Source organism: Camelus bactrianus, chromosome 19, assembly GCF_048773025.1.
Source record: "Camelus bactrianus isolate YW-2024 breed Bactrian camel chromosome 19, ASM4877302v1, whole genome shotgun sequence".
In the NCBI taxonomy this organism is placed as follows: Eukaryota; Metazoa; Chordata; class Mammalia; order Artiodactyla; family Camelidae; genus Camelus; species Camelus bactrianus.
In genome coordinates, this window is record NC_133557.1 from 32,884,114 (window position 1) to 32,901,308 (window position 17,195).

Sequence of the window (17,195 nt, forward strand, 5' to 3'; positions counted from 1 at the left end):
CCGGCGGCGGCGGCGCTCGGGCGGAAGTGCTTGTGGGCTGCGAGGGCGGAAGCGGGGCGCTGGGCCTCTGCGGCCGGTGACGCCGCCGGGCGGTGTGTGGCGGCGGCCGCGAGACCACGCGGAGGAGGACCCGGCCGGGGACGCGACGGGGCCCGGGTCCGAGGTGACCGGCGGAGCGGGGACGGGCGGCGCGGGTCGCGGAGGGTGGGCCGGGCCCGGGGCCCCGGGCCGAGACTCGGAGAATCCGGAGGAGCCTGACAGCAGCTCCCGGGACGCCCGAGAAGGGAGCCGCGGCCGTGGGGCAGTGGCCAGGGGCCGGCTCTGGCTCCTCCACTCGGAGCTGGAGACCCCTCCGGCCCAAACCGGGAGAGCGGGCCCTTCGCGGCTCCGCAGGCTGTCCGCCGAGGGCGGCAGTCGGCGCAGCGCTCGGTGCCGGCCTTGCGGGGTGGCCGGTCCTGAGCTCATCTGGCTTCTTTCCCCCGCAGCGCTGGTCCTCACCCAGGGACCCGCCCCTGCCCGCCGCGAGAAAGCAGCCCCCTCCTTGCAGGATGGACGAGGAGAGCCTGCAGACCGCCCTCCGCACCTACGACGCGCAGCTACAGCAGGTGGAGCTGGCCCTGGGCGCCGGCCTGGATCCCTCCGAGCTGGCGGACCTGCGCCAGCTGCAGGGGGACCTGAAGGAGCTGATCCAGCTCACCGAGGCCAGCCTGGTGTCTGTCAGGAAGAGCAAGCTGCTGGCCACACTGGATGGAGAGCGCCCAGCCCGGGAAGATGCTGATTGCTTGGCTTTCCAGAAGGCCGTTGCTGAGGGAGCCGAGGTGCCAGGAGCCCCTGGGGCAGAGCTGGAGACTGTTCCTAAGGCAGAGACAGGGCCTGGACCCACCGAGCCTGAGCAGGAGGAGGAAGAGGGGGAGGACGAGGAGGACGGGGCAGAGCTGAGCGGGAGGAAGGTGAACGCCCCCTACTACAGTTCATGGGGCACCCTGGAGTATCACAACGCTATGATCGTGGGCACCGAAGAGGCAGACGACGGCTCCCCTGGCGTCCGGGTGCTCTATCTCTACCCCACGCACAAGTCCCTGAAGCCCTGCCCCTTCTTCCTGGAGGGGAAGTGCCGCTTCAAGGAGAACTGCAGGTAAAGCCTGGGGTCCTGGGCCCCTGTGGGGGGTGGGGGGCTTACAGATGAGACCAGGGCACGGCTGGCCCTCTGTGCTGTGTGTCGTCCGTCTCTGCCCAGCAGGGTACTGACAAGAAGAGAGTTTTGGCGGCCAGGGGATTCCTACAGCAGTGTCCTTGTTGAGAGGTTTACTCGGATTTTCCCAGGTAGAGCACGTGTAGAAAGGCTTGCTGAAAAGAATGGACGCTACCCACCCTACCATCATCAGTTGCACTGTTCAGATTGAAGCAGCTACAACTTACTTTTATTATAGAAACTTTGTTATAGAAATTGCTGAACAGACAGGACGTTACAGAGTTGCATGCTGACTTCCCACCATCCCATCCAGCTTCATTGTTTGTTAACAATTTGCAGGTCTTGTGTCATCTTCCTGCCCCTGGATGGTTTTAAAGCAAGTTTTAGAAATTACTGGGGTTTTCACCTATAAATACTTCAGGGTGCACAAGTAATCTAACTGATCAAAAAAGTCATTGCCACACGTAGCAAATTTAACGATAACACCTTGTTCATATTCAGGTTTTCACAGTGGTTGTGATGATGTTTTCCTTGAGCACATAACTTTAATTTTGTTTCTTTTTACTTTATCTTTGCAAGGAATATCTATGAAGATTTGTAAAATTTTTCTTTTCTAGCCAGTAGTCCAGGGTAACTGTTTTGAGTTCTTTGGTTGTCTTATTTTTTTGTTTTGTTTTGTTTTGTTTTTTGACAACCAGGAAGTTTGTCTTATTTCTTTATAGGTTCTTGCAGGGCCCAGAGTCTTACTTGGCGCATTTCTCCCTTTCTCCTTTTTTTGTAAGTTTTGAAGAAATGCAGCGCACCTGCAGAAAAGTCCGTAGTTCATAAGCCTGCTTGAGTTCCCACAGAGTGGATGTACCTGTGTCACCAGCAAACATCAAGGAACAGAGGCGTAGGCCCTTCCATCTTTTCTGCCACTGGTCCCTCTGGAGGGTCCCCCTGCGTCCCTGCACAGGGTCCCATATGAGGGTGAGCGCTGCCGTGTCCATGTGCTGCTTCCTCTGGGCAGGCGCTGTTCCGAGAGTTTCCTACACACTAACTCAGGTGAGCAGCAGCCCTGCCAGGCAGGTCCTGCAACCCTCGGTTGCCCAGGTCACAGGGTCAGCCAGGCTCTGCAGTGCTCCCAGCCACTACGCTCAGGGGCTGCTTGCTCTGTCCACCTTAGGCTGGACCAGTGCCGCCTGCAGACCCCCACATCACCACACCCCAGTCTCATAACTGTTTTCTTCATTTGCTTTGGGTTTTTAGAAGTGAAGTAACACAGATAATGTTGAAGCACACTGTGACCCACCGCTGTCCCCTCCCCTGCCGGGAGGCTCGGCATCACAGCGTTGGTGCCTCTCTCTAGTGCACGTTAGCTCTGTGGGAACATGTGTGTCTGTAAATAGTACACGGTTGTGCTTCATTTTCTAAATAAACAGTATCACCCTAGGCTTCATTTTGCAACTTGCGTGTCTCACTAAGCGTGTTGGTGGGAGAAGGCCCCGCTGGTGTCTGTGGAACTGTTTATTGTAACTACTGTGTGATTTTCTCCACGTGAGTACACCACGTTCTATTTATCCTGTCTCCTGACGTTGTCCAGTTTTTATTACAGACAATGTGCTATGAACACTGTACTACATGTCTTTTTTCATACGCAGTGGGGTGAGAGCTTCCCTGAGGTGTGAGGCGTGGAGGGCACGTGCCTCTCTGTTCCTGCCCGGCAGGCAGTTTCCAGGCCCTGGTCTTCGCCAGGACCACCCGCGCTCGCCTTCTGTGACTCACGGCTTCCTGCCCATTGAAAGCTGGGGAAGTGGTCTTGATTCAACTTGTATTTTGTCAGTCATTACTGAGACTGGGAATTCTCTCATGCACTGGCTCTAACTTAATCTCCATGTATCAGTATCCATATAAAACAGATGTAAAACAGAGATGACCATCATCTTTCGCAGCTGTTAGGAGAATGGAATGCATTAACATGCATTAATTAAAAATTTTTGAACAGTACCTAATATGTAGTAAGGACACAGGAGACTTAAAATTTTTATCTTGTTGTTGTAAATTAAAATCACATGCAGGAAGTACAGGTGTATCATGGGAATCATTGTAACACCCTAGTACTCACCGCTCAGATCAGAACTACAAATTTGCCAGTTACCCCGGAAGTTCTCCCTGTGCCTCAGCCTACATGCAGCTTTCCCCTCCTCGTCTCCCTCCTCCAGAAACCACCACTGTCCGGACTTTTCTGATGGTCGCCTCCTTATGTTCTGTATGGTCTGTCACTGGGGCCACAGGCATGAGCGTTGTAGTCTAACTCGCTCACGTTCTAAGCCTGCTGTGCCTGCATCTGGCTGTGCGCACCCTTTGCCCGCCGCCCTTGGACCCCAGTCTCACCGTTGAAGACCAGACCCTTTGACCATCAGCAAACACCCTGCAGCCGGCAGTGGGATCCAGGGACTCGAGGCGCTGTTCTTTACTAAGGAAGCACCTGATGTCTCCTTGTTCTTCTGTGGTGTTGGCTGCCAGTGATGCCCAACGCCTACATCCAGTGATTCGGTGCAGGTTGCCAAAAGAGATCTTTTAATTCTGTCAGTTGGGTTTAATTTACTTGCTGGAATGTTGTAGAGAGATACCTCTCCTCACCTCCGACCTGGCTACTTAGTGGTACGGCTCACATAGGGAAGGCAGGATCATGCCGAGCTCTTCTGTCTTGTTCACTTGGCCTCCCAGATAATGAATTGGTTCTCTTTAATCCTGAGAAGGTGATGAATTCGCTTTTAAAACAATGTTCAATGGCCTTATGGACTCATGGATTTAAGTATATTTGATTTTCAGTCACTGAGATTCTGATCTTTGTTGAAATTCAAATTGTCCCACCCTTGGCTCCTTTTGGCCCAGGAGTCAGGACTCCACACTCATCCCTGCTCTTCCTACTCCAAGCCCAAATGTGGCCAAGTCTCCCAGAGGCCCTTGCTTCTTCCAACAGGAGGCGGTATTTCAAGACCCACGACAGGGGCCCTGGGACGCACTCTTGCTGGGCAGCCCCCGTTCTGGGTCTTTGCAGCAGATAGAGCCAGGAGATGGAGGTGGACACACGGATTTACACTGACTGTATCTGTACACATACTAGGTACTTGTTATTAAGGACGGAATACCTTGTGAATTCATCATCTTTTCTGAGCCACACCTGTGTTTCCTTCTCTACCTCAAGGACACAAGAGGGTGGGCTCCAAACATCCCATAATTAATTTGTTTTACCCCATTTTACGTACATGATGCGCTCAGAATCACAACACTCTGTGATTTTTTATCTGTGATGACTGAAAACTGTTGAAAATGTTTTTACACACGCTACCCGCGTGCTTCCTGCTGTCTGCACTAGACCCGCACCATCTCCCTTTTACTCTCAGCCTTCGTCCCAGAAGAAACCTTGCTCTGTGTGCTCGACCTCGCTCCATCTGTCAGGGTCTTTCTGGTCGTTGTGGGCGTCTGAGGCCCACAGGAGGCCTGGCACGTTGCTTACCTTCTGTTTGTCTTTGCTTGAAGAGCAGTTTCACAGAATATGAGAGTCTTGGCTCATGTTCTTTCTTTGAACATTTTATATAACTTACTCCATTCTGACATAAAGTATTGTTGAAAAGTTTAATTTTTCCCACATAAATCGGGGCTCTGATAAGGGTCTAGCTTCCAGCAGGGCTGATTGGCCAGGGCCCCGTGTTGAGACGTGACTGGTCACGTGTGTGGGCTGAGTTCCGGCTCTCATCTCGTCCGTGGGGCCACACGGTCGATTTATCCTGGGACGCACTATTTTGATGCCTGGCTCTGTGGTGAGTCTCGAGGTCAGGACGTGCATAGTCTTTTAACGCTTTCCCTTCCTCTCAAGGTGGTTTTGGGTATTCGGGACCCTTTGTAATTCTGTATCAGTTTTAAAAGCAGTTTGTTTCTGTGTAAAAGATGGCAGGAATCACACTGGGTCTGCAGATACAATGCCAATTCTAATTCACGAGCCCAGGGTGTCCTTCCAGTCACGCTGGTCGTCTTCAGCTTCTCAGCGACGCTCTGCAGCCTCACCCTTGGGTGGGGGAGTTTGTGGGGCTCTTCCTCGCTTTGATGCTGTTGTGAACGAAGCTGTCAGTTTCACTCCTAGCGTGGTCCTTGGTGATGTGTTGCAGCAGAGCTGATTTTTGCATGTCAGTCTTGTATCCTGCAATGTTGCCAGATTCATTTGTTAGCTCTGATGGGACTTTCTGTGGGTCATTTAGGGTTTTCTATATACACAGCCATGTCACTGGCAGATAGAGGTTATTTTGCTGCTCCCTCTCCTGTTTGGCTGCTTTTGTTTCTTTCTCATGCTTGATTGCTCTGCCCAGAACTCCCAGTACCATGTCACGCAGAAGTGGAGAGCGGGCATCCTCGCCTGCCCCTCATCGTGGGGAAGCACCCCGTCTTTCACTGCTGAGTAGGAGGCGAGCTGTGGGCTTCCCAGACGTGCTGCTTATCCAGTTGAGGAAGTTCCCTTCTCCCCCTGGTTGGCTGAGTGTTTTTATCATGAAAGGGTGTTGGGTTTTTCCAAATGTCTTTCCCTCATCAGTCGACACGCCCCTAGGTTTTCCCTTCGTTCTGTTTATGTGCTTTATTTCGTTGAGTGAAGGTCACGTGTTGAACCACCCTTGCATTCCTGGGATAAACCACTCTTAGCTGTGCTAAATGCTTGTTCTCAGGTTCAAGTTTTTACTTAATCCTGGAGTGGATTTTTGTGAACGTTGTGAGGTAGATGACTGAGTGGTGTGTTTTGGGGTGGGTTTTTTTTTGGTATGGGAAACCAGTTTAGTTTTTTCGTGATGAAATCTGCAGCCCATCCCTTCCTGCCTCATTTGTGACGCTCGCTCTGTCCTGAGTGAGGTTGGCTGTGTGCAGAGAGCTCTCCAGGGTGTGCCTGTCATTCCGTTGGTCAGTCTCCCCCTCTCCTGGATTCACGTTCATTTTATGGGTGTGCCATTCACTGCTCCCCACAGTTGGGAATCTAGGTTATTTCCAAGTATCTCACATTTGGTTAACGTCCTTGTGGCTAAATCTGTGAGTAGTTTAGTTACTATTTGTTTAGAAGCATCTCTTGGAAGCCCTTCTGGGTTGAGGAAGGTACAAACTGTAGGGCCCTCATCTTACTGAGGACTCATGCAGGCATTTGGCTGGTGGTGTCTCAGGGTTATGTGTGTGTCAAGGGCGTATTTGACCAATGCACCCGGCGGGTAGGCCTCTGCTCCTTGGTTGAGCAGGGCTTTTCAACTGCAGTGTCCACCACAGTCCAGGTGGGGCCCGGTCTGGCAGCTGCTGGTGCCACTCAGTCATTGGCAGTGCCCTGGCCGCCTGAGGACAGGCAGATGTGGGAAGGAGCTGCCCAGAGTCCGGCCCCGGCAGGCCTCCGAGGCTGTCTTTGTCCGACCCGGGACATGATGGAGGTACCTTCTGTTTTCCCTCTTGTCACTGCGAGGACAACCATGGCCCCGCTGGCTCTGGGCGGGGGGCCATGCTGTCCTGGCTGCTCCTGTGGGGTCAGAGCGGTTTCCTCTCTGCAGCAGCGGCACTCAGGGGCTGTGGGTGGCTTTTCATGTCTTTATTTGGCAGAGTTAAGGCTGCAGCCCTCTGTCCCCGCCCCTCCTCCTCCCCTCCTTCCTCCTCTCTCCCAATTTGCGTGTTGATTTCACCGTTTCACTGATGTCTAGACATCAGGGCCGCGCTGGTACAGCCAGGTCCTCCTGGTCAGCTGGGGAGGACCGAGTCCTGTGAGCACATGCCCCGCCTTGCTCACTCATGGTGTCCAGGCCCTGTGTCTGGCGGAGAAACAAGGGGTGCTCTCCTCACGGGGGGGATGCTGCCAGCCACGCTCTCCCAGGCAGTCACGCAAAGGAGCTTGTCCTGGGGGCGCCCAGTCCATCCTGAGAGTGAGAGCTCGAGCACAGGGAGGATATACGCATACGCACGTGTGCGTGCCTGTGGTGTGCACACATGTATGTATGTGCAGTGTGAGCAAATGTACGTGTGCGCGTGTGTGTGCAAGCACGTGTGTGTGTGTCCCTGTCCTTCCTCCAGGGCAGCGCCCAGGCAGGTAGACTTGATTCTCCTGGGCCCGCGCGGCCCTGGTGGGCCATGTCTGAGTCTGCACCCTGCGGCCCTCTCCGCAGGTTCTCCCATGGGCAGGTGGTCTCTGTGGAGGAGCTGCGCCCCTTCCAAGACCCAGACCTGAGCTCTCTGCAGGCCGGCTCTGCCTGTCTGGCCAAGCAGCAGGACGGCCTCTGGTACCCAGCGCGGATCACTGGTGAGGCTGCCCAGGGCCTCCCTGACAGGGCCCTTCCTGGGAAGCCCTCTCCATGCATCACACGCATTGGTCCTGTGTGACCACCCCTTTGGTTGGGCATTGGGACCCCACGCCTTGGCCAGGAGGAGTGAGGCCACCCTTGGCCTCAGCCCCACCCTATTCCTGGCACCCGTTGTGGCTCTTGTCATGTGTTGAGGCCACTGAGCCAGCTGTCTTGGTGCCCCTCCAGATGTGGATAGCGGCTACTACACAGTCAAGTTTGACTCTCTGCTGTTGAAGGAGACCGTGGTGGAGGGGGACAGCATCCTGCCCCCACTGCGCACGGAGTCCACAGGGTCCTCTGACTCAGACAGCAGCGATGCAGACGACCCCAGCTATGCTAGAGGTATGGCTGCGGCTCGGCCTGGGAGCAGGACGGCGGGGGCGGGCAGCGTGGGCGGGCAGCGTGGGCAGCAGCCACCCCAAGAGACTCCTCCTGGTCAGGAAGAGGATGCATATCAGAGGGGGTGCTGGGTGTGGAAGCCCCCCAGAGGGGCTGGGGCTGATGAGCAAGTGTAGGACAGGTCTAGGGTAGGTCCAGAGACTCACGGACACAAAAATGCAGCCCTCATCTTCAAGAAGCACGTCAGCAATTACAGTCCCACAGGAGCCACGGGAGGGGCAGGGAAGAGAGGGGCGCCTGGTGCGCAGGAAGGAGCAGCTCCTTCCAGTGGCTCCCTTCAGGGCCCGGGTGCCCGGTGGATGGAGGAGGAGCTGCGTCCAGACAGCCGGAAAGGGAGAATTTCAGGAGGAGGATTGGCTGGCAGTGTCTGGCCCTCCTGAGGGGAGGTCCCTGCGGGACCTGTGATGTAAGCCAACAAGTGGAGGGGAGCGGAGCCCGCTTCCTGGGAAGGTGGGTCAGGAGAAGGGCCGTGCAGGATGGGGCCACCATGTGACCAGGTTGTGGCCCAGAAGCATGGAGAGGGCCAGGCTCTGCCACAAGCCCTGCCCATTGCTGTCACCACCACAGCCCTGGGTCGCCGGCAGGGAGCCGGAGGCACAAGGCATTGCAGCCCTGGCCCAGAGCTGAGCTCTTGGGCTAACCCTGGCCAGAGCCCCGCATGCTTTGGACCTGGCTGGGTCAAGCCACTGCCCTTTGATTGCGTAGTGGTGGAACCCAGCGCTGCTGACCCCGGGACCTGCAGCTCCGCCTTCGCTGGCTGGGAGGTGCACACACGAGGCATTGGCTCCAGACTCCTCGCCAAGATGGGCTATGAGTTTGGCAAGGGTAAGTGTGCCCTGCACCAGGGAGGTGAGGGGGCTCCCGCAGCTCAGCCCAGGGTTCCAGCAACAGTGCCAGCCCCATGTCCCCTCAGGTCTGGGCCGACACTCGGAGGGCCGGGTGGAGCCCATCCATGCCGTGGTGCTGCCGCGAGGGAAGTCGCTGGACCAGTGTGCGGAGATCCTGCAGAGGAGGACCCGGGCCAGCAAGGCCGGCACCAGCAGGCCCCCAAAATGCCGGGGGAGAGGGGTTGGACCTGGGGGCCGCCCACCCCCTCGGAGCGTGTTCGACTTCCTGAATGAGAAGCTGCGGGGCAGGGCCCCCGGGGCCCTGGAGGCGGGGGCCGCGCCCGCAGGGAGGAGGAGCGGCAAAGAGGTGTACCACGCCAGCAAGAGCACCAAGCGGGCCCTGAGCCTGCGGCTCCTCCAGACCGAGGAGAAGATTGAGCAGACCCAGCGAGTCATCCGGGGTATCCAGGAGGCCCTCACCCGCAACACCGGCCGGTACGTGCGGGCCTGGGCTTAGGGCAGGCTGGCCCTGACCAAGGGTGGCCGGTCCGGGGGTGCTGTGGGTTGGAGGATGATGGGAGAGGCCTGGGTGGGGGCTGGGCTGCCACGTGCAGAACCCAGGCGGAATGGCAGGCCCCTCTCTAGGCACAGCGTGACGGCGGCCCAGCTGCAGGAGAAGTTGGCAGGCGCCCAGCGGCAGCTGGGGCAGCTCCAGGCCCAGGAGGCAGGCCTGCAGCGGGAACAGAGGAAGGCAGACACCCACAAGAAGATGACCGAGTTCTAGGGTTCCCATGCGCCACGCGCGCAGAGCCTAGGGGCCCTGGCCCCACTGCCCTCTGCAAGACCAGCCGTCACCCAGCGACTCAGACGCCACCAGCAGAGGGGCCAGTCCAGCCCAGGCTAGACCCCACGGCTGGCCTTCCTGCCAGCCCAGGGCGCATGGACACTGCTGAGGGGCGCTGGGGCTGGGGGCACTTCTCAACACGAGCTTGCCCCTGAGCCCACCTGCCAGTGTCTTCAGGAGTCCGCTCAGGATGGACATTAAAGTGATGTTGTTGCAGTGTCTCACTGGAAGCTTGGCTGGCTGTGGGGTCTTTGTGGAGAGGGAGGGGTCTTTGCACCAGGACTCGGGTCGGGACTGGAGGGGTCCTGAATGAGGCAGAGGGCCCAGGAGGACTGGCATTCTCACTGCCCTCCCAGAAGGGGCTCTGCCAGCAGCTCTGAGGCAGATCAGAGCCTGAGGTGCCCCCCTTGTCGCCTGAACCACAGATGGGTGGAGCCGCTGCTGCCACGGTGGGAGGAGACCGTGCAGGCCCCCAGGGGTGTTGGCAGCCCGAGAGTCTGGGTTCAGCCCCAGGGCTGGGCGGCCACAAGACCACCCAGTTCCCGTGCTGTGCCTGTCTCCTGGCTGGTGTGCCCACCTCGTCGTGGCTGGAGACAACCTACGGCCAGCTCTCAGGACAGTGCTGGCTCACAGTGCACCCCCACCCGGTACCGCCGAGACCCCAGGCGGGGCCGCGGCAGGTGGCTGAGGCTGCAGTGCAGGGTTGAGTGGCTGTGTGGGGAGACGCAGCCTGACGCACAGGCAGGAAGTGAGGTGGGAGCTGGGCTGAGGGCTGCACAAAGGCACCGCGCCTCAAGGTGCCCAGGCTGCCTGCTGCCCCAGACAGCGGAGGAGGCGTGCGCCTCGGCCTTGGTAAGTGTCTGCTCTGGTCTCCAGCCTGGCCAGGGCCCCAGGCCGCTTAGTGCCTTCCTCGGACAGCTGAGGACTGGGGTCTGGGAGGATTGGGCCCTACCAGGTCAGGTCACTGGGGCCTGGGTCCTCCCTGGGTCTGGGCAGACTGGCCTCCACCTCCAAAACACCCCATCCCCTGGCTCTGTGCTGCTGGACTACAAGACCATGCTGGTTGTGGGGTAGACGCCCTCTCCCCTCAAGCAGCTCTGTAAGACGCCAGGAAGCAGACGTCCAGTGGCAGAGACAGTTGGAGCGGTGGATGGAGAGGTGGGGTGGGGCAGGCAATGCCCAGAGCAGCCCTTCCTCCCCCTCCACCGGCTTTCCAGCCCCTCAGGGGCCAGCCTCTGTAGCGGACAGCTAGGGGGCATACCTGAGACAGGAGCCATGCCTGGGCAGGACGTGGCTGCAGGTGAGTGTGGCTCGTGGCTTGCAAGCCTAGGGTGTGACCTCAGGGCCTCCCTGGCTCTCAGGTTTGGGCTGCAGTGACCACAGCAGGGCTTTGGCCAGGTCACAGCTGCCCTGCCCCTCCTCACTGGCCATGCTTGGCCATCACCTGCTCATCCTCACCAACTCAAGTGCCCAGGGGCCAGGCAGAGCACACCTCACACTCACCAGGAGTCCCCAGGCAGAGGTGGGAAGGTAGGCACCTGGGCTGTGTCCCCTCAGCCTCTGTAGGAAGGAGGGGTGCTGAGCCTTGGGGTTTCCTGTGTGCTGAGTCAGCACCCAAGGGGGAGGGAAACGCCCAGCAGCTGGAGTCGCAGGAGTGGGCCTGTCAGGGAGGTGCCCAGTCCCTTAGCCCCCAGCCCTCTGTCTTCTGCCTCCAGGCCTGTCCACGGCTTTGCAGGATGAGGCCACAGGTGCCCTTGGCCCCTCCTGCCCTCTGGGTCCTAGGGTGCCTCACCTTCCTGCTCTGGCTGTGGGTGCTGTGCTCAGCCTGCCACAGGTATGTCCACCCCTGGCCTTGGTGGGGCCTGGCTCAGCTCTGCAGCCAGAAGGGGTGGGGCTCCAGGCTGGCCTAGCACCAGCTCTGTACACATGCCTCCCTGTGGGCCTCAGACCAGGGGCAGATGCCCTTGACCCGCGTGTCTGCCTCACTGGCCTGATGACCCTCTTGCCCCCAGGAAGCGGGTGCCAAGGCAGCTGTCCAGGCTGCAGGACAGTGTGATGCCAGCGGAAGGGGTGAGTGCCAGGCTGTCCCCGGGGCCAGGGTGGGGCCAGCAGGGCACCAGCCAGTCTTCCTCGCCCCCAGTCACTGATGAGACGGCCCTACCACCACTCCCTCAGCAAGTCGGACACCAGACTGCATGAGCTGCACCGCAGCCGGCCCTGCAGCAGAGGTGAGCCAGTGGGAGGGCCGGGCCTGGCAGTGGGCAGGCATCCCCTGACCCTGAGTGATCCCTTCCCTGACCCCAGCCCCAGCCCCACGGCCCGCCAGCGTGGATTTCCTGTGCCCACAATGGCCAGAGGTGTCCAGAGGCACTACCAGGCCCCCAGCAGCCTTCTCACACCTGGAGCTGCCCCTGGCTGCGCCCTCCACCGGCCCCGAGGCCACCTATTCCAACGTGGGGCTGGCTGCAATCCCCCGGGCCAGCCTGGCAGTCAGCCCTGGGGTGTGGACAGGGTCATGGCTGACCAGCAGCTGTGCCAGGCCTGGGCCTGCGGCCAGACCCGTGGTGGCTGAGTATGCTTGCATCCAGAAGTTCAAGGGAACAGATCGGGGTCCCCAAGGCCTGGAGCTGGGGAAGGCTGAGCTGACCCCAGCCACTCAGGTATAGTGAAGGATGTGAGGCAGGGTGGGTTGGACTGAGCAGATCCTTGGCAGAACGGATGGTGCTGACCCCTCTCCGGGTTGGCTTCCTCTCTCCAGGTGGACCTCCTGTACTCCAGGGTCAGCAAGCCTAAAAGGAGGGACCCAGGACCTGCCACATGCCAGCCCAACCCCAATGGAGGGGGAGCAATTCTGGCTCTGAGGGGTGACTCGGCCTACGAGGTCCTTCCACTCAGGGGTCTGGGTGTGGACAAGAGCCTCCTGGAAAACGTGTATGAGAGCATCCAGGAGATGGGGGCTTCTGCGCACCTGGAGCCCCCTAGCTCGAGCTCCTAGCAGGAGAGGATATATGCAGGGCATGGAGCCCCCTGCTTCCTGTCTAAACACCCAAGTACCATGGTCCTTCCTCCAGAGTGGGGTGCCACCCTTCACTTCCCCCACAGTCCCCTCCCACACACAGCTGACAGCAGAAATTCCAGATCGCAGGGCTGCCAGCCTGTGGGGTCCCTGGGGTCCAGGGCAGCCTCTCAATAAATCCCCAGCTCAGGCGCCGAACACAGCCTTGCCTCACCGCCTGCTCTTCTTGAAAGCCTGGGAGGCTGGGCGGGCAGGGAGTGTGGGGAGGTCGGGAAGTAGTTTAAAACCTCCCCTCGGGACGGGCTCCCTTCCGCCTGGGGACACCGGCGGGTCGGGCTCAGAAGACCGAGTAGGGAGGGAGGCAAGCCCTGGGGGGTGGTCCCTAGGCCAGTGGGCCCTCAGGGCAGTGAGCCGGCCCGCCCGGTGGCCGCCCCAGGGTGGGACCTGGACCCAGAATGTCAGGGAGGGCTCCGCCACCAGGCCCCTGGAGTTACATAAGGGGTGGGGGAGGTGGGCGGCCGTGCGTTAAAGAGTAACCTGCTCCCGGGAAGCCCGCCAAGGAGACGCGGCCCCCTCCCAGATCCCGCAGCTCGCGTAGCAGCAACCCGCGAGGAAGCCGGCCCGCCGGACGCCAGGGCCTGCCGGCGCCGAGCTCGGGAGGGGGCGGGGCGTTGAGCGGGCGGGCGCGGGCCGCACCCCTTCCCAGGCCGGCGCGGGAGCGACCAGCGCGGGAGCAGACGGACGGGGCGGGGCCGGGCCGGGCCGCAGGGCAGGCCAATGGGCACGCGGGGGCGGGGCGGGGCGGGGCGGGGCCTCGGGCCTCGGGCCTCGAGGAGGGGGCGGGGCCGGCCGGCAGCCTCCGGGCAGCGAGGCGCGGGCGGCGGCCGATCCAGGGCGGGGGTCGGCGGCCCGGCCAGCCCGGCCCGGCCCGGCCCGGGGCCGCGTCCCGAGTGTCCGCCCTCGCCGCTGCAGCCTTGGCGCCCGGCCGGCCGGCCGGCCATGGAGGCCAAGCGTCCCCCGGCGCCCGGCCCGGGCTGCGGGGGTCCCCCTCCCCGCGCCGCCGGCCGGGACCCCGCGGCCACGCTCGTGTCGGTGCCCGCGCCGCCGCAGGTACCGGGCGTGGGGCACCGGCAAAGTTGCCGCTGCGAAGATGGCGTCGGGCTGCACGAACTTTGGGCCCCCGGGCGGGGCGAGCGAGGGCGGCACGTCTTCGCGCGTGTCCGTGGGGCTGGCGGGGCTGGGCCGGCGCCCGGAGCGCTTCCCGCCGCCGCAGCCGGGGGCGGGGCCGGAGGCGGGGCCGCACCGGCCACAGCCGGTTTGGGGGCGGGCGCCAGCGAGTTGGGGTGGCGGCGGGGTTGGGGACCCGGCCGCTGTCCCGGCTGAGCCGCCCGCGTCCGCAGGGCCCTGCTGTGGAGTTCGCGCTGCCTCAGGAGCCGGAGCCGCGGGCCGCGGACCTCGGGGCCCCGGGGGCGGGGGCGGGGGCTGCGGGGCCCCGGGCGCCTTTGGCGCACGTCCCGGTGCCAGTGCATAGGTGAGCCGGGGCCCGCGAGCCGGGCCGAGGGGGGCGTGTGCACACATGCGCCCGCGTGTGCAGGGGTGGTGGGTGGGGCACGGGCAGGAGCCTTCCCGACCCCACCCCCGTAGAGGGCCTCGGTGGAGGGCAGGTCAGCGTCCTGACCTGGGTTTCTGCTCCCACCTCCCAACTCTTCAGCCTTGGAGGAGTTAATCAGAAATGACCAATGTGTTAGTAGGCCTCGTTCCCCCCAAACCCTGGGGGCGAGTGCGCAGAACTAGGAGGGAGCGGTTGTCTGTCTCTGTGCAGAAGAGGCTGCGGGCCGGTGTGGAAGCGACTATCCAGGAATCCCGGGCCCCTGGTGGTCATCTCCCCAGCTCTGCAAGCTGTGAAACCCTCCAGGGTGCCTGACACCCTCGCTGACTGCGCAGGCAGGGGCGGGCTCTGGTCTGGCCGGCTGGGGCCTGGGGCCCGGCTTGTGCTTGGAGCCCAGTCTCCCCTGGCTGCTGCTGACTGCTGGCTGCTCCCGCCCTCCCAGGCCTGGCACTAGGCCCACAGCTGCTGTTGCACAACCCTGGTTAATGTGTGATTGGGGGAGGGCTGGACCTGGCCTGGGCTGGCCCCACCAGCGGGGCCTCAGACCCCTGTCCAGCACCAGGGTCTGAAGACACCACCTGGAACAAAGCCCAGGCTGCAGAGAAGTCAGGCTGAGGGAGGACCCCTGCCCAGGCCAGTTCTTGGTGGTTCCTGGAGATCTGGGGCTTGGCCACCTGAGCTGGGGGTGGGGCTGGGCCTCCTGCCCAGCTCCTGGAGTGAGGGAGTCTGGTGCACACACGTGCCCAGGCCTGCACGTGTACTGGGCCATGGGAGGGGCCTGAAGTACTTCCTGGGCCCCACCTGCACCCCGCCCCCATCTCCTCCAGAGCCCCCCGAGGAAAGGCCCAGCCCGATGAGGTCATGGCTGCCGCAGCCCTCACAAGCCTGTCCACCAGCCCCCTCCTGCTGGGGGCCCCAGCTGTAGCCTTCAGCACAGGTGAGACTTAGAAGCCTGGCTTGGGGTGGGGGTGGTGGCAGGGCCCAGGACCACTGTCCCTCCAGTACCCTACAAACCTCCAAGCCCCTGTGCAGTAAGCAGAGGCCCCCTGTCCTGGAACACCATCTTCTAAATGCACCTCTTGAGGCCTAAAATGTACCTCAGGACCCCCTCTGCCCCTCACCGAGGCCCAAGCTGCAGTGCCCAGGCCTGCAGGCCTCTGTGACCTGTCCATCTCCTGGCTGGCTAGGCGTCTGCCCACACGGGACTCTTCTGTTTTTCCTTCCATGTGCTGGAGAGGCTAGTCAGCTCCTACTGTAGCCAACTCCTGACCACTGCCTCTTCCAAGAGGTCCTTTCCCACCAAGCTTACCTGAGAACAGGTGAACAGGTGGAGGCTCCGAGTTAAGGGCCTCGAAGCCAGTTTCTGCAAAGCAGCCTGAGCCCACCGAAAGTGCCAACAGTGGCACTGGTATGTCCCCGCAGAGCCCAGCTTGGAGCCCTGGAAGGAGGCCCTGGTGCGGCCACTGAGCAGCTGCAGCAGCGGGGACTGGGGCTGGGACGTGGCCAGTGACCAGTCCTCTCCATCTACACCGTCGCCCCCGCTGCCTCCTGAGGCAGCCCACTTCCTGTTCGGGGAGCCCGCCCTGAGGAAGAGGAAGGTGAGCCTGAGGACAGCCCACTGGGCAGGATGGACACAGGTGGCCGAGCCTGACCCCTGGCCATTGTCACCCAGAGCTCGCTGCAGGTCCTGTTCCAGTGTCTGTGGAAGCGCTGCGGGAAGGTGCTGAGCACAGCCTCTGGGATGCAGAGACACATCCGCCTGGTGCACCTGGGGTGCGGTGGGGCCAGCGGTGGGGGGTGGGGGGGCGGCCAGACTGGGTTCCGCTTCAGCTCCACCCACCGCGCCCCCAGCAGGCGGCAGGCCGAGCCCGAGCAGAGTGATGGCGAGGAGGACTTCTACTACACAGAGCTGGACGTCAGCATGGACTCGCTGACCGAGGGGCTGTTCAGCCTGACCCCCGGGTCCCCCACGGCCTCCGTGCCACCCTCCTTCCCCCGCCTGGAGCTGCTGGAGCCCCCGGAGCCCCCAGCCCTGCCCACTCTGCTGCACCCACTGTCCCTGCCCCCACCCCCAGTGCTGAGCTCCGCAGCGTCCCCCCAGGTGTGCCACCATGACCATGCCTACCAGGTAGGTGAGGCCACTGGCAGCTGCTGGGTCCGGGTCTTGGGGTGCTCCGGAGGGGTGTAAGGCCACAGCTGTGTCTCCTCTCAGGGCTGCCAGGCACCCACCCTCCTGGAGCCACAGCCCACCCCAGCCCTGCCCGCCAAGCTTGGTGCCAGTCTAAGGTGCGTGTGTGTAGAGGGGCTGGGGCAGGCACCAGGCAGGGAGGGTCCCAGCCCAGCAGCACCCATGGCCTCGTGTGTCCCCCCAGGAAGCCCCGAGGTGATGCCAAGAAGTGCCGGAAGGTGTACGGCATGGACCGTCGGGACCTGTGGTGCACAGCCTGCCGCTGGAAGAAGGCCTGCCAGCGCTTCCTGGACTGAGCCCCCCCCCACCGAGGCCTCTCCTAGCCGCAGGGTTTTCTAACTAGGGGGGCCCCCACTGTTCAAAGTGCCTCTGAAGAAACCAGCCTTTTGCACTAAAGCCAAACCTCACAGCTGTCCCCTTGGCCCGGGATCCCCAGGGGTGGCCACCCCTGCCTGTCGGCCCTGGACCTGTCAGGGGTGTGATGAGCCCAGCTTTGTGGCCACATGGGGCCCAGTCCTCAATGCACTTTGAGGGGGTGTTGGGGAGGGGGCTCCCCCACCTGCACTTAACCTGACCATTTGAGGGCCTGGGATGGACATTTGTACCGTGTTTTCAAAGCTCAGGTGTCTCGAGTCTGGGCCAAACCAGGCGAGAAGAAAAATTAAAGATTTGGGGTTTTTCCAAAAGCTGTTTCTGCCTCCTGGGTTGGGGAGGACATGGAACTGGGGTCCTGCCGTGGGCAGGAGCAGTGGGGTGGGCAGGCAGGAGGCCAGCAACCAGGC

The 17,195-nt window shown here is 61.5% G+C and overlaps 3 protein-coding genes across 4 annotated transcripts; all 3 read left to right on the plus strand.

Moving 5' to 3' along the window:
* Positions 1–9: 9 nt before the first annotated feature.
* Positions 10–9,830, plus strand: ZGPAT (zinc finger CCCH-type and G-patch domain containing). 2 transcript variants are annotated; one of them, XM_074347671.1, is made up of 7 exons: positions 10–163; positions 486–1,135; positions 7,354–7,487; positions 7,717–7,872; positions 8,635–8,754; positions 8,843–9,251; positions 9,390–9,830. In XM_074347671.1, the coding sequence occupies exons 2-7, from the start codon at positions 549–551 to the stop codon at positions 9,538–9,540; spliced, it is 1,557 nt and encodes a 518-aa protein (XP_074203772.1). In that variant the 5' UTR covers positions 10–163; positions 486–548; the 3' UTR covers positions 9,541–9,830. The 2 variants fall into 2 exon arrangements, with proteins under 2 accessions (XP_074203772.1, XP_074203773.1); XM_074347672.1 differs by having other exon boundaries at positions 12–163; positions 9,402–9,830.
* Positions 9,831–9,908: 78 nt separating this feature from the next.
* On the plus strand, positions 9,909–12,818 carry LIME1 (Lck interacting transmembrane adaptor 1). The gene is made up of 6 exons (XM_045516215.1): positions 9,909–10,452; positions 11,316–11,434; positions 11,613–11,670; positions 11,741–11,828; positions 11,905–12,260; positions 12,359–12,818. The coding sequence occupies exons 1-6, from the start codon at positions 9,910–9,912 to the stop codon at positions 12,593–12,595; spliced, it is 1,401 nt and encodes a 466-aa protein (XP_045372171.1). The 5' UTR covers position 9,909; the 3' UTR covers positions 12,596–12,818.
* A 655-nt stretch (positions 12,819–13,473) lies between these two features.
* On the plus strand, positions 13,474–17,099 carry SLC2A4RG (SLC2A4 regulator). Its single transcript, XM_074347674.1, has 8 exons — positions 13,474–13,726; positions 14,017–14,147; positions 15,053–15,162; positions 15,648–15,823; positions 15,898–15,998; positions 16,080–16,353; positions 16,438–16,511; positions 16,598–17,099. The coding sequence occupies exons 1-8, from the start codon at positions 13,616–13,618 to the stop codon at positions 16,707–16,709; spliced, it is 1,089 nt and encodes a 362-aa protein (XP_074203775.1). The 5' UTR covers positions 13,474–13,615; the 3' UTR covers positions 16,710–17,099.
* The last annotated feature ends 96 nt before the right edge of the window (positions 17,100–17,195 follow it).